The 15,545-nt window shown below is 38.6% G+C and overlaps 1 protein-coding gene across 1 annotated transcript in view; it reads right to left on the bottom strand.

Moving 5' to 3' along the window:
• cacna1ea (calcium channel, voltage-dependent, R type, alpha 1E subunit a) overlaps nucleotides 1-15,545 on the bottom strand; it is a gene marked incomplete at its 5' end in the record, with an annotated part of 76,724 nt that overhangs the window by 32,800 nt on the left and 28,379 nt on the right. The window contains 3 exons of the mRNA XM_079466642.1: nucleotides 669-859; nucleotides 1,317-1,475; nucleotides 1,598-1,701. Coding sequence (XP_079322768.1) covers nucleotides 669-859; nucleotides 1,317-1,475; nucleotides 1,598-1,701 — 454 coding nt within the window. The remainder of the gene's footprint in view (nucleotides 1-668; nucleotides 860-1,316; nucleotides 1,476-1,597; nucleotides 1,702-15,545) is intronic.

Here is a 15,545-nt window from a genome sequence, read left to right as displayed (position 1 = left end):
GGACAGAAAAGGAGCCTGGACTAGGACTTGCGTTGCATGCTCTGATAGGAAAGGTCTAATTTTCCTCTTATCGTAGGTTGAATCTACAGGACAAGGTGGTGCCGACAACCTGATCTGTAAAGTTAAGCTGATCATCGATCACCTCTCCCAGGTTTCTGGACTTTCTGGAAGATGTGATGGTTGACGCAATTTATCAATTATTTCAAAATTCATAAGCGGGTTATAAGTGGTGGGTTTTATGTTATAGAATAAAACGTGTAAAATATTTAGATGTTGTGTGACCCACAGACCTTATTTTAGGCATTTAGACTTGCTTCCGGGTTTTGCAAACAGTTCAAAAATACATAATCTCTGTAACACTCTTTTTGAGGTAAAATGGCTACATTTCGAGACTGTGCCAACGGTAATTTCATTGTTTAATATTTTTGGACTGTTGCCATTTAGTGTTTTAAGGAGTAATGACGGGAAACCACAAACAAACAAAAAGCAACTTGTGATTCAAACTAAAATACAACAAAAATTTCCAATGCGAATAAACCTTGCTATCAGGAAATTAGGATTTCACATCCTAAACAATGCTTTGCCACAGCATCACAATACAATTATATTTAACAGCAGTTCAATAATTTCAACCAAAGTTTTCGGAAACAAAAAATGCAGAAACTTACATTATAGAGTACTGTCGTCCAGCCTTCCATCGTGATGCACTGAAAGACGGTGAGTAAAGAAAACAAGATGTTATCAAATTGGGTGATGCCATCGTTGGGTCCAGTCCACTTGCCAGAGCAGTTATATTTCAGAGGACATTTCCTATATCCACATGGATATTCAGACTCGGATGAATCCACAGTCTCATTGCCTGCAGGAAAGAAAAAGACAAACATTTATTTCACGGCAGAATCTTTTCTTTTCCTCCTTTTCTGCCATTAATAGCTTGTATTATGATTTGAGCGCCTCAAGCTATGTTCCACCTTGTTTTAGTATCTAAGTTCTTTATTTCTACTCACTCGTTATTTGAACATGTTTGTGAAATATAAACGTGTGTGTGTGTGTGTGTGTGTGTGTGTATGCATTCTATTCAATTTGTTTTTTTTGGGGGGATTTGCACCAAGGGTTCAAGGTTTGGCTGGCTAGCACGGCCCTGTTAGTTCCTGCTGGTAGATGCTACTACACCATCTGGTTTTTTTCTAAGAGTAAAGCCATACATGTTGCATTCAAAAGAAATGGATATACTAACAAACAGATTTATCCCGGTAGTACAGATCTATATTATAGATTATAGGTGTGTGTGTGTGATTGTGTATTAAACTCCTTACCACTGATGTCTGCTTCAGCTTCACAGTGACTGTGGAGTTTTCCACTGTAGAACTCCAGTCCAATGATGGCGAACATGAGAATTGCAAAAAACAGCAGCAGACCGATCTGTAGAAGAGGAACCATCGCTTTCATGATGGACTTCAGAACGATCTGCAGACCTGGAAACAAATCACGCCACACCGGATTAAGAAACAGTGTAACGTTTAATTCCCCAAATGAAATAAAATACTACATGATTACATTTCATTCTCAAACGTTTCACATAGATGCATCAACATACTGGGAATGCCAGAAACCAGTTTGAGGGGCCGTAAGACCCTCACAGCTCTCAGTGTGCGCAGGTCTAAAGAAATATTCATGTGAGCTCCTGCCGTGGCCAGAATCCTGTTAACAAAATAAAAAACAACACAGGCTTAAACTAAACCAGCAAGCATTGATGAAGTCTGCCAAAACAAAATCTCATTCAGAGCACAAAGTACACTTTATAATAAAGGATTATAAACTCGATATTGAGTTCTTCTGTTCTTTTTTTCTGGTGCTGATCCAGCTGGTAGACCAACATAGCCATGCTGTTCACCAGCTAAACTTAACCAGTAAAAGTGGTGGATCAGCATAGTGAAGCTGGTTGACAAATAAAGTCCTGCTGTTACTTTCAAGTACTGTACCTGGTTGCTCATCCCTCATACCTCACCCAGTCATATAATCACCTTGTTATTATGTGACTGTTTTTTGTCTGAGTAGAATAGACAAAATCTTTTAACAGGGGGAAGCCTTCAAGGGCATGATACATTATAAAATGCTAACAGGAAACAGAAAGCTGTTTGAGATGCAGCACATCACACTCAGAGGGAAATGAGTCGACAGCATTCTATCCAATGTATGATTTATGTTTTAGTCGTCCCTTCCGATATCTGAACTAAAGATGAAATGTTGTGTTCTCTGTTTGGCAGTAAAGCCCAGTTCACCTCACCTTACCTAAACTCCACCCATTTTCACTCCACTGAGATGAGAGACTGCCAAAGAGAGGTGTATGTCTGATCACCAGACAAATAATACGCAAAGAAAAAGTGTAAGAGTTGGATGAGAGTCTAGATAAAGCGACTATGCACACAGCATTTGGCTTCATCAGAAGCCATTGAATTTATGCGCGTTGGCTTCCAAAATCTAAATTGAACAGCTGCTTGAAAATCCAACTAGTGTGACCACGACAACAAAAAGTCATGTAAAATGACTGAATTACAATCAAATGAAGAGAATGCCACAAATCAGGTCACATGACTCTAATATTTTGGATGAAGAACATGATGCAAAATTACAATCATTTAACTCTCACAAGCAGTTAAATTATTTAACGATACTGTTCACTTTATTTTTCACAATTCATTTTGTTTTAACACAATTAGGTTTTATGTTCAAACGCAATTGCATTGTGTTTAACGGACTAAAACAGTAATTATTTGGCTTAAAGCCACAATATAGAAGACTTTTGTTATGAAATATGTATTATTTTATTATTGCACAGTGTGATATATTTCATGCAGTTGTGTACTTACATTATCCCAAATGTTCCCAAGAATGTGCAAATCCAGAGAAATTTAAAATTTAAAATAATGGCCCGTCCCTTGTCTATCTTGTATTTGTCACATATCAGTGATGCAATATCTGGTGCACCGCAATATCCTCAGTTTTCGTTTGGAGAAACTACGGCCACACGCAAATTTGATTTTGATTTGATTTGATTCAAGTTATTGTCATTACACACATACAAGTACAGCGCAACGAAATGTATTATGCGAAAGTGGTTATATAGCTTCTGGGACACAGCATCTGTTGTTCTGTTATTATGGATCACGATTACTCTTTGTCGTGTAAAGAAAAGCGTAAATGTAGTTTACTTTTAAACGCAGACTGTATGACTGTTTGAAACACGTAAAACTATGTAGCATTACGCTACCAAAACAATTGACAAAGTCCAATGATTGGAGGGCTAACGTATCATTACATTCCACGTTTCTTGAAAGCTAATTCATTACCATGACATGAAATAAAATACATTCATAACCTCGTCTGTGAACATGATGGGCAATGTCCCGTAATTCCACTCTCCTACATAACGTAATTTATATTTTCAAGGCATTGAAAATACAGTGGGTATTCATTTTGTGTAAAATGCATAATGCCTGTATTTTCACACTTGAAATGATGTGAGTCTTAATCCATTTTTTCAAATCTCTGTGCTTTCACAAATTTGTTTAGTGATTATTAATAGTCCTGTGTTTGGAAATCAAAACAAGACTGTTCTTGTTCCTTATTCAAAGGCATATTTCCCACCTCATAGTTTCACATCACTTTCAGGTGATTTTATTACAGCAGATTAATAAACCCAGATCGTCCTGCACATTAGTCACAAGCGGGGTGTCAAGAAGCAGGACATCAGTAATTCTAATTAGGACCTGAGAAAGAATTAAAATAGCGCTGCTAAAGAAAGAGCGAAAGTGTATCTTGCAGCAGGTTCTTTGGCTCCTAAAATGTGTGTGAACTCAAATCAAAATGAGCTTTAATGGTCAATTTAAAGCTGCGCAGTTCAATGATGATGACAAAATGTAAACAAAAGTAAATTACTTTTTTACAGATACGCTTCTTTCTTTTAAAGCAGCTTTACAGTTCATCCAATTATGTTAATCTAAAAGCATTTTTAACTATTTTTATATTTGACCTGGTATAGCCCCAAATGATGCACTGAACTGCTTACATCCCACAATGCAGTGCTAATAAATCGGTGGCTCAATCATGATAGTTAGATATCTATCCACATTTTATATCCACCCACTGCCATTATGTCCCAGCGATATCTGCTACTGAAACATTCATGTTACATTCTTATTGTTTAAAAAAAATTAAACACTGTCTCGCCCCCTGCAAGCATCGTGAAGGAACCCATCACTACAAATTATGCTTACATAATTTATAGCAGCTTGTGTTTATAACCTGCACTGCACAAACATTTACAAAAAATCACAGCCTAGAGACAATCGTTGTAAAACATTCTTAATATAAAAACGGATCCATTTCTTTATGCATTTGTTTTTTTTATCCAAAGTCCAAACACTTTTCATAAATATACGTGCAATACCAGACTCATGGGTGTTGCTAGGGCAATGCGCTACCATTGCACATATACTGTACAAAGACAGACAGAACAGGAGTTTCTGCAGTCAAACTTTGGAAGATCAGATCATACAACAGTAATGTATGTGGGTGGGTAACGGACACAAAGCCAGAGCGAATACAATTTGCTGACAATGAATGAACAATCATTTCCACTAATAAAATAACACCAAAAGATCTCTATAAAAACAAGATTTCCTTCTTTTAATCCAAGTCAGTTAGATTAATGATCAACAATTGATTGACAAGAAACTAAATTTAACCTTTTTTAAAGAAATATTGGTGATGCTGCATGTATGATGCTCTGTTCATTTTTGTACATTCTATTAAACACAAGGCTAAAGTCGTTAGTTTGTTTACCAATAAAAGTAATAGCCTATGTTCATTGAAGAGACGGATGTTTGTTCAAATTGATAACTCTTAAAGGTCCAGTGTATGAAATTTAGCGGCATCTAGAGGTGAGGTTGTGAATTGCAACCAACTGCTCTCCCTCCCTTTCAAACCACTATACGGTGGCTGACACAAGAAAAAAGATGTTGTCACGTTTTCGCTTCTTTGCCGAAGAAGATAACGTGTTTAAGAAACGCTCTGTAGAGCAGTTTGTCTGTTCAGGGCTACCGTAGGTGAGACGTGGTGAATTCCATGCAAGGGAACGTGATTCAATACCTATGGTTATGCAAATCGCCTTTAAAGTCCTGAGAGGACATTTTTTTATTTCATCAGCTCGCCGCTTGCACAGTGTTGATATTGTAGTGTTTTCTGTTAGCCAGACAGCGCTGGATAATTATCCCCTCCCTACGCCACAGATCCACGCCTCTTTGATGGCTGCCTGACTCACACATGCAGCCGTTACATTGTGACAGATGGCATATGAATCATTAAGACACCAGTGGATCAATTATTCATCATGGGTAAAGAGCAAACACTTAACTAATTGTCAAACAGGCAGAGAGAAACAGACAAAGAGAGAGAGAGAGCGTGACAGAGAGAGATAAAGAGAGAGAGGCAGCCGGCAGTGTCAAGACATCCAAATCATAATAAATGACAAATGAGAGCTAATGACGCCAAATCACATTGTTTTAACCCCTGACCAAAGCTTCTGTGATAAAGCAGAGAGTAATAAAATGAAAGAATTGGCATTTTAAAAGCTATGGGAGGTTGCGTACAATGTTTTTAGCATGGGTATGAGGGGTTCTTAAACACAACATGGCAATAATACAAGCAGCACGAGAGTGTGATAATTCACAAATTACTTTTATTATGTTGGCTTGAGAGAGCCAACATACTGATATTTAATAATATAAGATTTCTTTCTTCAAGTATAATGTGTCTCTCACTGGCCTAATGTAGGCTGTTTATGGTTGCCAAGCAACGGAGAAATGTGGCACAGAATTTGACTCGTCTGTCTTCATATGCACTTTACAACCACGAACATCTATTTGGAATTTAGAATCTATGCATTTTTTATAATAACAATTATTGGAATTATTATATAAACATCATAATCACATTTATTCATCATATGTAAAGCGTTTTCAATACCAAACATATCGTATCAAAACAGCCGCATGGCACTCAAGATCTAAATATTTGACATTCACCCTCATTTGTTCTCATGATCAGGAGTAAATATTCAGGCTGCCACTGGTACACTGACTCACGCATTTCATGAATGCTTCGACATAAAGGTGCAAAGCAACAAAGTCTACGACGCATCCAACAACGTGTGAACATCACAGCTTTTGTAACACCAATAGGTTTTTTTAGCCTCTCTTCACGCTTAATTTAAAAAGAAAATTCACAGCATCCCTCTCCGTAGCAACACCGATGTGAGGGTCAGATTCTGAGATTAATTGAAAATCTGATGTGCTTATTGGAATGTATTAAACTCACAATATTTCTGGATTATCGAGAATCCCCACTACTGCGTGACTACCCCACGCTGACTTTAAAGTATGTCAGTTTTCTCTTCATCCGAGGTTGAAACGTTCCTTCCAAAATCAACTTCGCACAGCAGCAGGGGAAATTCTCCCTCCATCTGGCTCTATGACACCCCCCCTGCTCTCACCATAGCAACCTCCAGGCCAAATCTGCATTGCATCTGATGATTTATAGGATTAAGATTACAGTAGATATCATATGAAACAAATGCTAATTCCATCTAATTATCATTTTACTATTTCTGGTTTTACACCACAGTTAATATACATGTATAAATGAATGAAAGAATTCCATTTTATTCTTCCTTTAGAAGAAAAAGAACATAGCAGCCTAACACAATGGATAATTCTACAATTGAGATGTCTCGAGTAGAATATAGGAATAGAACAATGGGATCGACCAATTAGAATCAAGCATCCCGCAGCACTGTGCAATAATACGCCCCTCAACCTAACAATGTTTATTAAGAGCTTTTCCATTGACAGCGAGTCTCTGCACTAAAAGCACGTCTTGGTTTACTAGAAAGTGTTGATGAAATTGAAATATTGATATGAAAATCATCTTTAGACCTTATAACAAGGGCTCACTTCACCGGATGGAGACAGTGGGAGAAAGCGAGAGAAAGATGAGACAGACAGTGAGATAAAGTGTCTCAGCCTCTGATTACCCATTCTGTCAGTGTGCCAGGGTACAGTGAAGGAGAAATTACTGGCCCGGGAACAGGTCGATGTCCTCAAGGAACTTGTTTACCCAAATGACTTAAAATAGAGGACAGCAATTAGCATGAGCACCGCAAGGTCTTGAATTAAATTCCTTCATCCCGCTTTCTACAGTATTATGTAACGTGTTTCTGTTTTGGACATCCTTATAATTCGTTACATTTATATAGCACTCAAAAGCACTTTACATTGAAGGGGGGAATATCCTCAACCACCACCAATGTGCAGCATGCACCTGGATGATGCGACGGCAGCCATATTGCCCCTGAACGCCCACCACACACCAGTTTATTGGTGGAGAGGAGACGGAGTTACGAAGCCAATTGGTACATACGGGATGATTAGGAAGACATGATATATATGGGAAAATGGGCTAATTTGGCCACGATGCTGGGGTTACACCCTACTCTTATTCGAAGGACATCCTGGGATTTTTAATGACCACAGAAAGTCAGGACCTTGGTTTAACATCTCATCCGAAGGATGGTGCTTTTTGACAGTATAGTGTCCCCATCACTATACTGGGGCATTAGGACCCATACAGTACACAAGATGATCACCCCCTGCTGGTCTCACGAACACCTCTTCAGGCAGCAACCTAGTTTTCCAAGTGATCGTGATCAACCAGTCTTGGGCTATAGGGTGATATGGCAGGCTGTTCCTTGGAGGAAAAGGTGTAAGACATAATGTTGGCAGCATCTGTCTGTTATCAAATGTGGGAGACATGATGAGTTGGCATTTCTACACCATTAACATCAGGGTTTGTTCTTTTGAGTGTTTACTTCACACAGTGTGCAATTGACTGTACTGATTTTAGTCTCTTTTGAAGGCCTCTGGCTATCAGAATCGCTATGCTAGTTTTGCAGTCTATGCTGGACAGAAGCAATTATCTGAAGCAGAAATAAAACAGGAGGTTCTGGTAATGATGAAGTCAGTGGAGACCACCCACGAGTCTGATAAAATATCCAGAAATGGCACTTTTAACACCTCCAAAGAGCGGATTCACACAAGGTTAAAGACGTACTGTTATAACCCACTTTTGGCGGTTTTATTGCTAAAGGTGAAGTGCAATAGTTTTTTTGGACATAGAGCAAGAGAAAAGCGGAAAAAGGCACAGCAAACTACAGTACACACACTTAAAGGGGAAGTTCACCCAAAAATCAAATGTGTGATTTTTCACTCACCCACATGAGGTTAGACATGTTTAGAGAACTTCTAGAGTCTTCAGAGCACAAATGAAGATATTAAGGTGACATCCAAGAGATTTCCAGGCTCATAGACATCATGGTGTCAGTTGTTATCAAGGTCCAGAAAAGTACTAAAGACGTCGTTGAATTGGTCTATCCTTGCATAGTGGCTCAGTAAAAACATTTTTGGAAGCGACGAGAATACTTTATGTACAGACTTCAATCGATATATTCTCCTCTGTCTCGTCAGTGTATGGCACATGTTCACGAGAACACTTCTTCTTCACTTCTTAACACTTTGACGCATGCGTATTAGGCTTGTGCGCCAACCGCCGCATGAGGCTTGCCTCTATTGAAGAAGATGAAGAAGAAGTGCTCTAGTGAACGCACGCCATACACTGACAAGATGGACTAGAGATTCAAGTCCGTATTTTGGTTTGTTTTTTGCACATAAAGTATTTTCGGCGCTTCAAAAAAAATTCAACTGAGCCATTATGCACCGGATGGACCAATTTATCAATGTATTTTCTGGACCATGGCAAAAACTGACACCATGATGTCTGGAAATCTCTCGAATGTCACCGAAATATCTTTATTTGTGCTCCAAAGATGCCGGAAGTTCTCAAAACATGTTTAACGTCATGTGGGTGAGTAAGAAATCACACAGAGTTGATTTTTGGGTGAGCTTCCCCTTTAAATTGTCATGAAACGTCATACAATGAGGAAAAAAGCATCTACAGTAGTCAACATTTGAAGTGGATCAAAAAGTTTCATCAAAGTTGTCCTAAGACGAGAACAATACCCATTCTTGTCTTAGGACAACTTTGATTAACTTTTTTGTTGACTACTGTATTTAGTAATTCAATCATAAATCAGTCAAGCAGAACACTCCAGCATTGTATAGCATTTGTTTGAAACTAAGTGCAAATTAGAAAAGGGATGGGTAAGGGACGGTGTAAAAACTCCACACAGTTTGTAATGTGTGGAGAAATGCCCATTTAGATTGGTATTGATGGTCTCAAACATCATTTCTTAAAGATACACCAAAAATACAATACAGTTGTTACTTCTAAAGCCACCAGGGGGCTCTTAACTTTAAAACTGAAGTATCCACCACTGTTAGCCACTTGCACAACTAAGAGTTAGCTCACTAACTTACATGTTGTACTATTGCTGCTTGAATTCTTTGTGAGTCGCTTTGGATAAAAGCGTCTGCTAAATGACTTAATGTAAATGTAAATGTATATTGTAATTTTAAGAGTACAGTCTCTAAACAGCTATTACTAGTACTAGTATTGTAATTTTCATTGATGAAACTAACTCAACATGGACTGAAGCCAAATGAATGAATGAAGCATTTATACAGCACTTTACTGTATTTTGCTGTACACCCAAAGCACTTTATAATCATATCATATCACCAGTGTCCAGCATGCGACGGCTGCCACAGTACAGCTTTAGGTGGAGAGGAGAGAGAGAGAGACAATTCAGAGGGTGGGGATTATTAGGAGGCCATGATTGACAAGGGCTAGTGGAGGGAATCTGGCCAGGACACTGGGGTTACAACCCTACTCGCTTACGAAAAGTGCCATGGGATCATTAATGACAACAGGGAGTCAGGACCTCGTTTTAACATCTCATCCGAAAGATTTTACAATATAGTGTTCTCATCACTACACTGGGGCATTAGGACTCATACAGACCACAGAGTCTTTGGCATGGATGCAGCCCCCAGGAGGTGACCCACTGGATGTTCAAAGAAACAGCTTTTTTCAGGGTACTGACAATATTTGGAGCATATTTAGGTGCACTTTAAGGGCTAAAACTTCGAAACTATTAAAAAAAGAGGAATTGAGGACATTGTGAAAATATTCACTTAATATCAACCATGACTATTCATGGCCATTCATTTACGAAAATCTTGTTTGAAGTCACAATTCATCCAGAATTGGTAGAATAACAGCTGCTGGCGAGAAACACCAGCCTACACACTTTTCCAAACAGCACTGGCACGAGCGCATTACAATATCACAGACCAACTTCAGCTGCTGCTCTCTGATGCAAACACTCTATGTGTCACTCTCGAATACTTGACCACGGTATCATCACTCAGCAAATTGATGATGAGGAGATGTCGAACTAGATGTCTGGCTGGCTGCGCTTTTAAAAGACTAGTGAGCAAAAATCAATTCAAAACCATTCATTCATTTCATTATATAAAAAGGTGGCGAACGTATTTGGTTTCACAGAGTAAGTGGATGTAAAAAGACTTCGCATTTCTAGAGCAAGTTTTATATTTATATACTGTATTCTCTCCAAAGTATACAGTATATATATAATTTATCACATTGTTCCACTATATGTCAACAATTCTGTTTCTTTTTTATTTGATAAGAATGTACATCAATACAAAAAGACAATACAAACATGAAGACATTAAAACAAAGCAAATAAAAACCTGGAGCACCATATAAAACATTACCAATACATCAAAAGACAACCTCAGGAGATGAAGTCCTCTCACATCCCCTCAGCCCACCGACTCTGTCTACATGAATCAATCAAGCTGACAGCTGATTGGTCCAGAGCCAACGAATGACAGCGGGTTGCCCCCAGTTCTTAAGAATCAAGTATCCGTCTAAACCTTTTGCAGGAATTTTGCCTTTCATTTGTAAATACAGTACCTGCCTACACATTGTAAGGATGATGAACTCTTTCAGCAAACGAAAATGTCTGAATGGCCAATTCCTGACCGCACAATACCCCATGCATTTACAAGCCTATGTTTTTCTTGTTCTTTTGAAATACAATAAGAGTAAAATGTAAACATAGTCTGAACTATTGATGGAACTAACTGAAAAGATTTGACATTCCCAGACACAAACAGAAGTCATATATAAACTGAATTTTGAAGCCGTCTTCAAAATTCGCTAAAGCACTTTGGAAAATACAAGATTCAAACAACAGCTTCAACAAAATGAGTCACAGTCACAGAAAGAAACTAAGCACATGTTCTCTCTCTCCATGGACAGGCTGAGGGTGTCAGAGAGGTTCACCCTGTTCCTGCTCACTGCATCATCTACGTCTCATAGTCGAAGCTGCAGTCTGCTGTTCTTACACCAGCAGCTGAGGTAATGATAGACTGTGCGATCACATTATCCACCAGAAGCTGTTATGCACGGTCACGTGTTGCGGTTAAAGAGCGGCTAGCAGACAGGCACTGTAATTAACTCAACGCAAAAAAATCACATTCACTCGTGTGTATTCACATCTATGTTCTCGTTCACTTTGGTTTAGCGAGATTTGATTTAGTGTCTCCCACAACATTGTCTTGGTGATGGAAGTCCTGTGTTGATTGGTTCCCAATATTCTTTAAAATAGCCACATTTTTTGTTCTGCAGAAGAAAGAAAGTCATGCAAGTTTGAAAATACATGATGATGAGTGATGAAAGAATTTTCATTTGGTTGAACTATTAGTTTAAAGCTACAGTTAGTAAAAAAAGCTGCTAGAGGGCTTACGATCAAACAACAATGGCGTAGCTTGATGACACTGTGAAGGAGCATGGAATGATGGGATCTGTTGTCTTCAATTCCACCGCTGATGGCCATCATTCAGACAGGAACGAGAAAGTGGATGAGGTAAAGTAATAAAGTTTTATAAACGTTGCCTATAATTTTGGTCCATTAATAAGTGACTGCTCGAAACAAGCTAGTGGCTTACTAGATACTAGACACTAATGTTGTCATGCGGTCAGTAAAGGCAGTAACAAAGGGTAAAGCGGATAAGACACCATTGACTGCACAGCCCGTGTCACTGTTTAGAATAGCAATTTTCTCAGGATTTACAAGTAGTTGCAAACATTTAAGATATTGTAAGTACTCAGCTGAACAAAATATATAACACGGGCCTAGTGGTTTTTGGATATTTTACAGCAAAATTGTTTCACACTGTACCTTTAATACTCCCAAATGCTTACTGAAGACTACAAAAAACAAGTGCTTGTAAAAGTTCAAGTGCTTGCAAAAGCAATATTTGTATTTAATTTGTGTGTATATATCTAAACTTAGATGCAGCCCATATTTCTCCCAAAGCAGGAGCTAAAATCCATCTCCTGGTCCAGCTGATGGTGTCTTCAGGATGCTCCTCATTATGAATTTATCAACCAAGTTTTCTTCCAGCAAGCCTGTCACTGATGCGCTGTGATAAATCTAAGACAAGATCTTTTTCTCCAGCTATCTCGTCACCGCTTCACAATTGTCCCTTCTAGCCAAGCGCTTCTTAAAAATAGCGTGGGTGTAAAGCCCTGCTAGAACAACGGGGGGCCGTGCACGGATGACAGCTGTCTGTCCTGTTAGAGCGCGGACACCTCCGCAGCACAACATGCTCCAGACGAACTCATATCTCCTGTCAGAAGCCAGGGTTTCTCCGCAAGACGTGGTTCCTTCAGTGTCAACCACTGTGGGCCATTTAAACTGATCTTTCAATTAATCAAAAGCTGTTTATGATAATTAGGCTACCGCTGGGCTTATGGCAAGCAGGGAGATCTCGTTTGCATATTTGTTTATATTTGTTACCTATCGCAGGGAAAAGGAAGCTAATTTTGAGTTTTTTTAGGCTGTTTTTTAAATATAATTATAACAAAGGTATTTAATGGCTGATTATGAGGCACAGCAAGCTGATGACAGGAATTCTGATTAAAATCGATGAATATACATATGTCCATATAAATTACATTTACTGTCACGTTTTACACATTAGCATATTTAAAATCAAAAGGTTTCAAACAGAAGCGAACGCTGACGTTGGTGGTTTTGAGGGCTGCTTATCAGGTTCCCTGAGAGAGTGCTGTGTGTTTGGCAGCGACACACGGGCACAGACACAGGGTGTGAGAGGAGTACACTATGCCCACGGCTTAAAGAGGGGGCGGGTAACTGGTAGACACCAGTGCTTATTAACGCCATTGTGGATGAGGTGCTCTCATTCCCCAAGATTCTGGGCACTGGATGTTGACTCGCAACCAGACCCAGGTTTGCAAAGACTCCATTTGCATTTAAATGACTGGAGTCCTGAGCAAGCCGATAATAGGCTTTAAGGAAGGACTGGCAACCCATTTATCCACCTACTCACAGTGACTATACAATCAGACTGCTGTACAACGCCACCATACTGCGCTAATCTGTGCTTCCTGTACACAACGCTGCTAACTCGCACTCAAGAGCAGGGGAACGATAAATGGCACAAAAACACGCCCGCGTGCTTGGATAACTGTGAATGCCATGACACGAGGACGTGCGGACGGATCTTGAACGCAAAGGATTAAATGCAACAATCACAAATATGGCTGCCAATAGCATGCTTATCCAACATTGTGTATAAAGTCAACATAGGATTAAATGTTTCATTTCTTTATATGTATGTACCATGCATGATTCTCGAAGTTGTTTTTGCACATTATGGAATTAAAATGTGTTGTGAACATGTTGTGTAAGGTTGTCTTTAGGACTGTTAATAATTATTTATATTAGATAAAAAAATCGACAAAAATAATTGCATACAACGTACACACACATACATATACATATACACAGCATAAATATACTTTGTACAATAATGCTTATGACAAAAAAAATTCAATTCAATTGAATAACACTTTAAAAAGCATTATCATTTAGTATTTATTATCTTACAATTAATATCCAAATGTTAACTTGGGCATATGGAATAAAATATGAAAAGGATAATAAGTGCTTAAATTGTTGTTCATTGTGATTTCATTTTTACATTTGGATTAAAGGTCCAATGTGCATTTTTTGGACAGACATAAATGCAATATAAAATATCGTTTTTTCCATCTAAATGTCTTTTTATTTAACCTTTATTTAACCAGGAAAGGTCCCATTGAGTTACAATAACTCTTCTCCCAGGGAGTCCTGGCCAAGACATGCAGCCAGAAAGTTTAAAGACAAAACCAAGATTACATAGATTACATACTACACCATAATGTATAAAGTGTATAAATGTGTATAAAGACCTTACATAGGGAAACGTGATGTTTTTATTACATTTAGGATGAGCTATCAACATACACCGTGGGTCCCGTGTTTCTACAGAGCACGTTTCATAAATGTGTTATCTCCTTTGGCAAAGAAGTAAAAACGCAACGATATCTTAGTTCTGTACAGCCACCGTAGTGCTTCGAAAGGGAGGGGTGGAATGAGCCGATGGTTCAATTTCTCAACCTTACTGTAAGATGCCGCTAAAATATCCGCATTGCTCCTTTAATAGGTACAGTATACAATGTTACTTTAATGGATGGCTTAATATTATGAAGTAAGAATGATATCACACATCTGATGAGCGTTCTGTCCTCTTCCTTTATTTCTCTCATTAATTCTCCATTACTTCTCCCTGTCTTCTCAGTACGCACATGACTCCATTAAAGTCTAATGAGAGATGATGACTCATCTTCTGATACCACCAAATCTTATAATCTTCACTCAACTCTTAATGAGGCTGAACGACTTTGATGAAATACAACCTCTCCGTTTCAGCAACACGGACAGGTTATATGAAGGTGAACAGGAGATAGTCAGCTCATGTCTGAAAAACTTGCTCCAACATACTGCATTTGTCCCGTCCAAAGAAAATAATGTCTCTTAAATGTCAGCTCTTAAAGTTCCTTCACATGCATCAAAATCCAAAAGCAAAATAAAAAGCACTGGTTAAGGATTCTGACCTTTCTGAACAAAGTCAGATTACAAATGGCATGACATATCCTTAAGAGAGTAAATATAAACCTGTCAGAACCAGTTTAGTGGGCAAGAATGTTGATAACCGAACATCGACGGACCCATTGACTTGCATTGGTTTTGTGTCTATGCAATGGAAATCAATGGGTTCAACTGTTGTTCGATTACCGACGTTCTTATTTTGTGTAGCACAAATAGAAAAAATCCTACAGGTTTGAAATGACAAGAGGGTGAGAATTTTTGGGTGAGCTATCCCTTTAAGTGCCAAGGAGCACATGACGCTTGTGTTGAGAGGCATATTAAGTCTTTATCTGAGTCAATTGAAAGAGATGTTCAATCAGTATATTAATTACACCCTTTGCCCTTGCCAATCCTGTTTTCTAATATTACGAGACAACGCCGCTCCTGTGTGGCCTCTAAAATAATTACTCAAGTGTGCTGGAGTGCAATGTTTCAGCGGTAA

Source organism: Barbatula barbatula (genome assembly GCF_947034865.1).
Source record: "Barbatula barbatula genome assembly, chromosome: 11".
Lineage (NCBI taxonomy): Eukaryota > Metazoa > Chordata > Actinopteri > Cypriniformes > Nemacheilidae > Barbatula > Barbatula barbatula.
The sequence above is the reverse complement of the archived record's forward strand: the minus strand, read 5'-3'. Positions and strand labels throughout refer to the sequence as shown.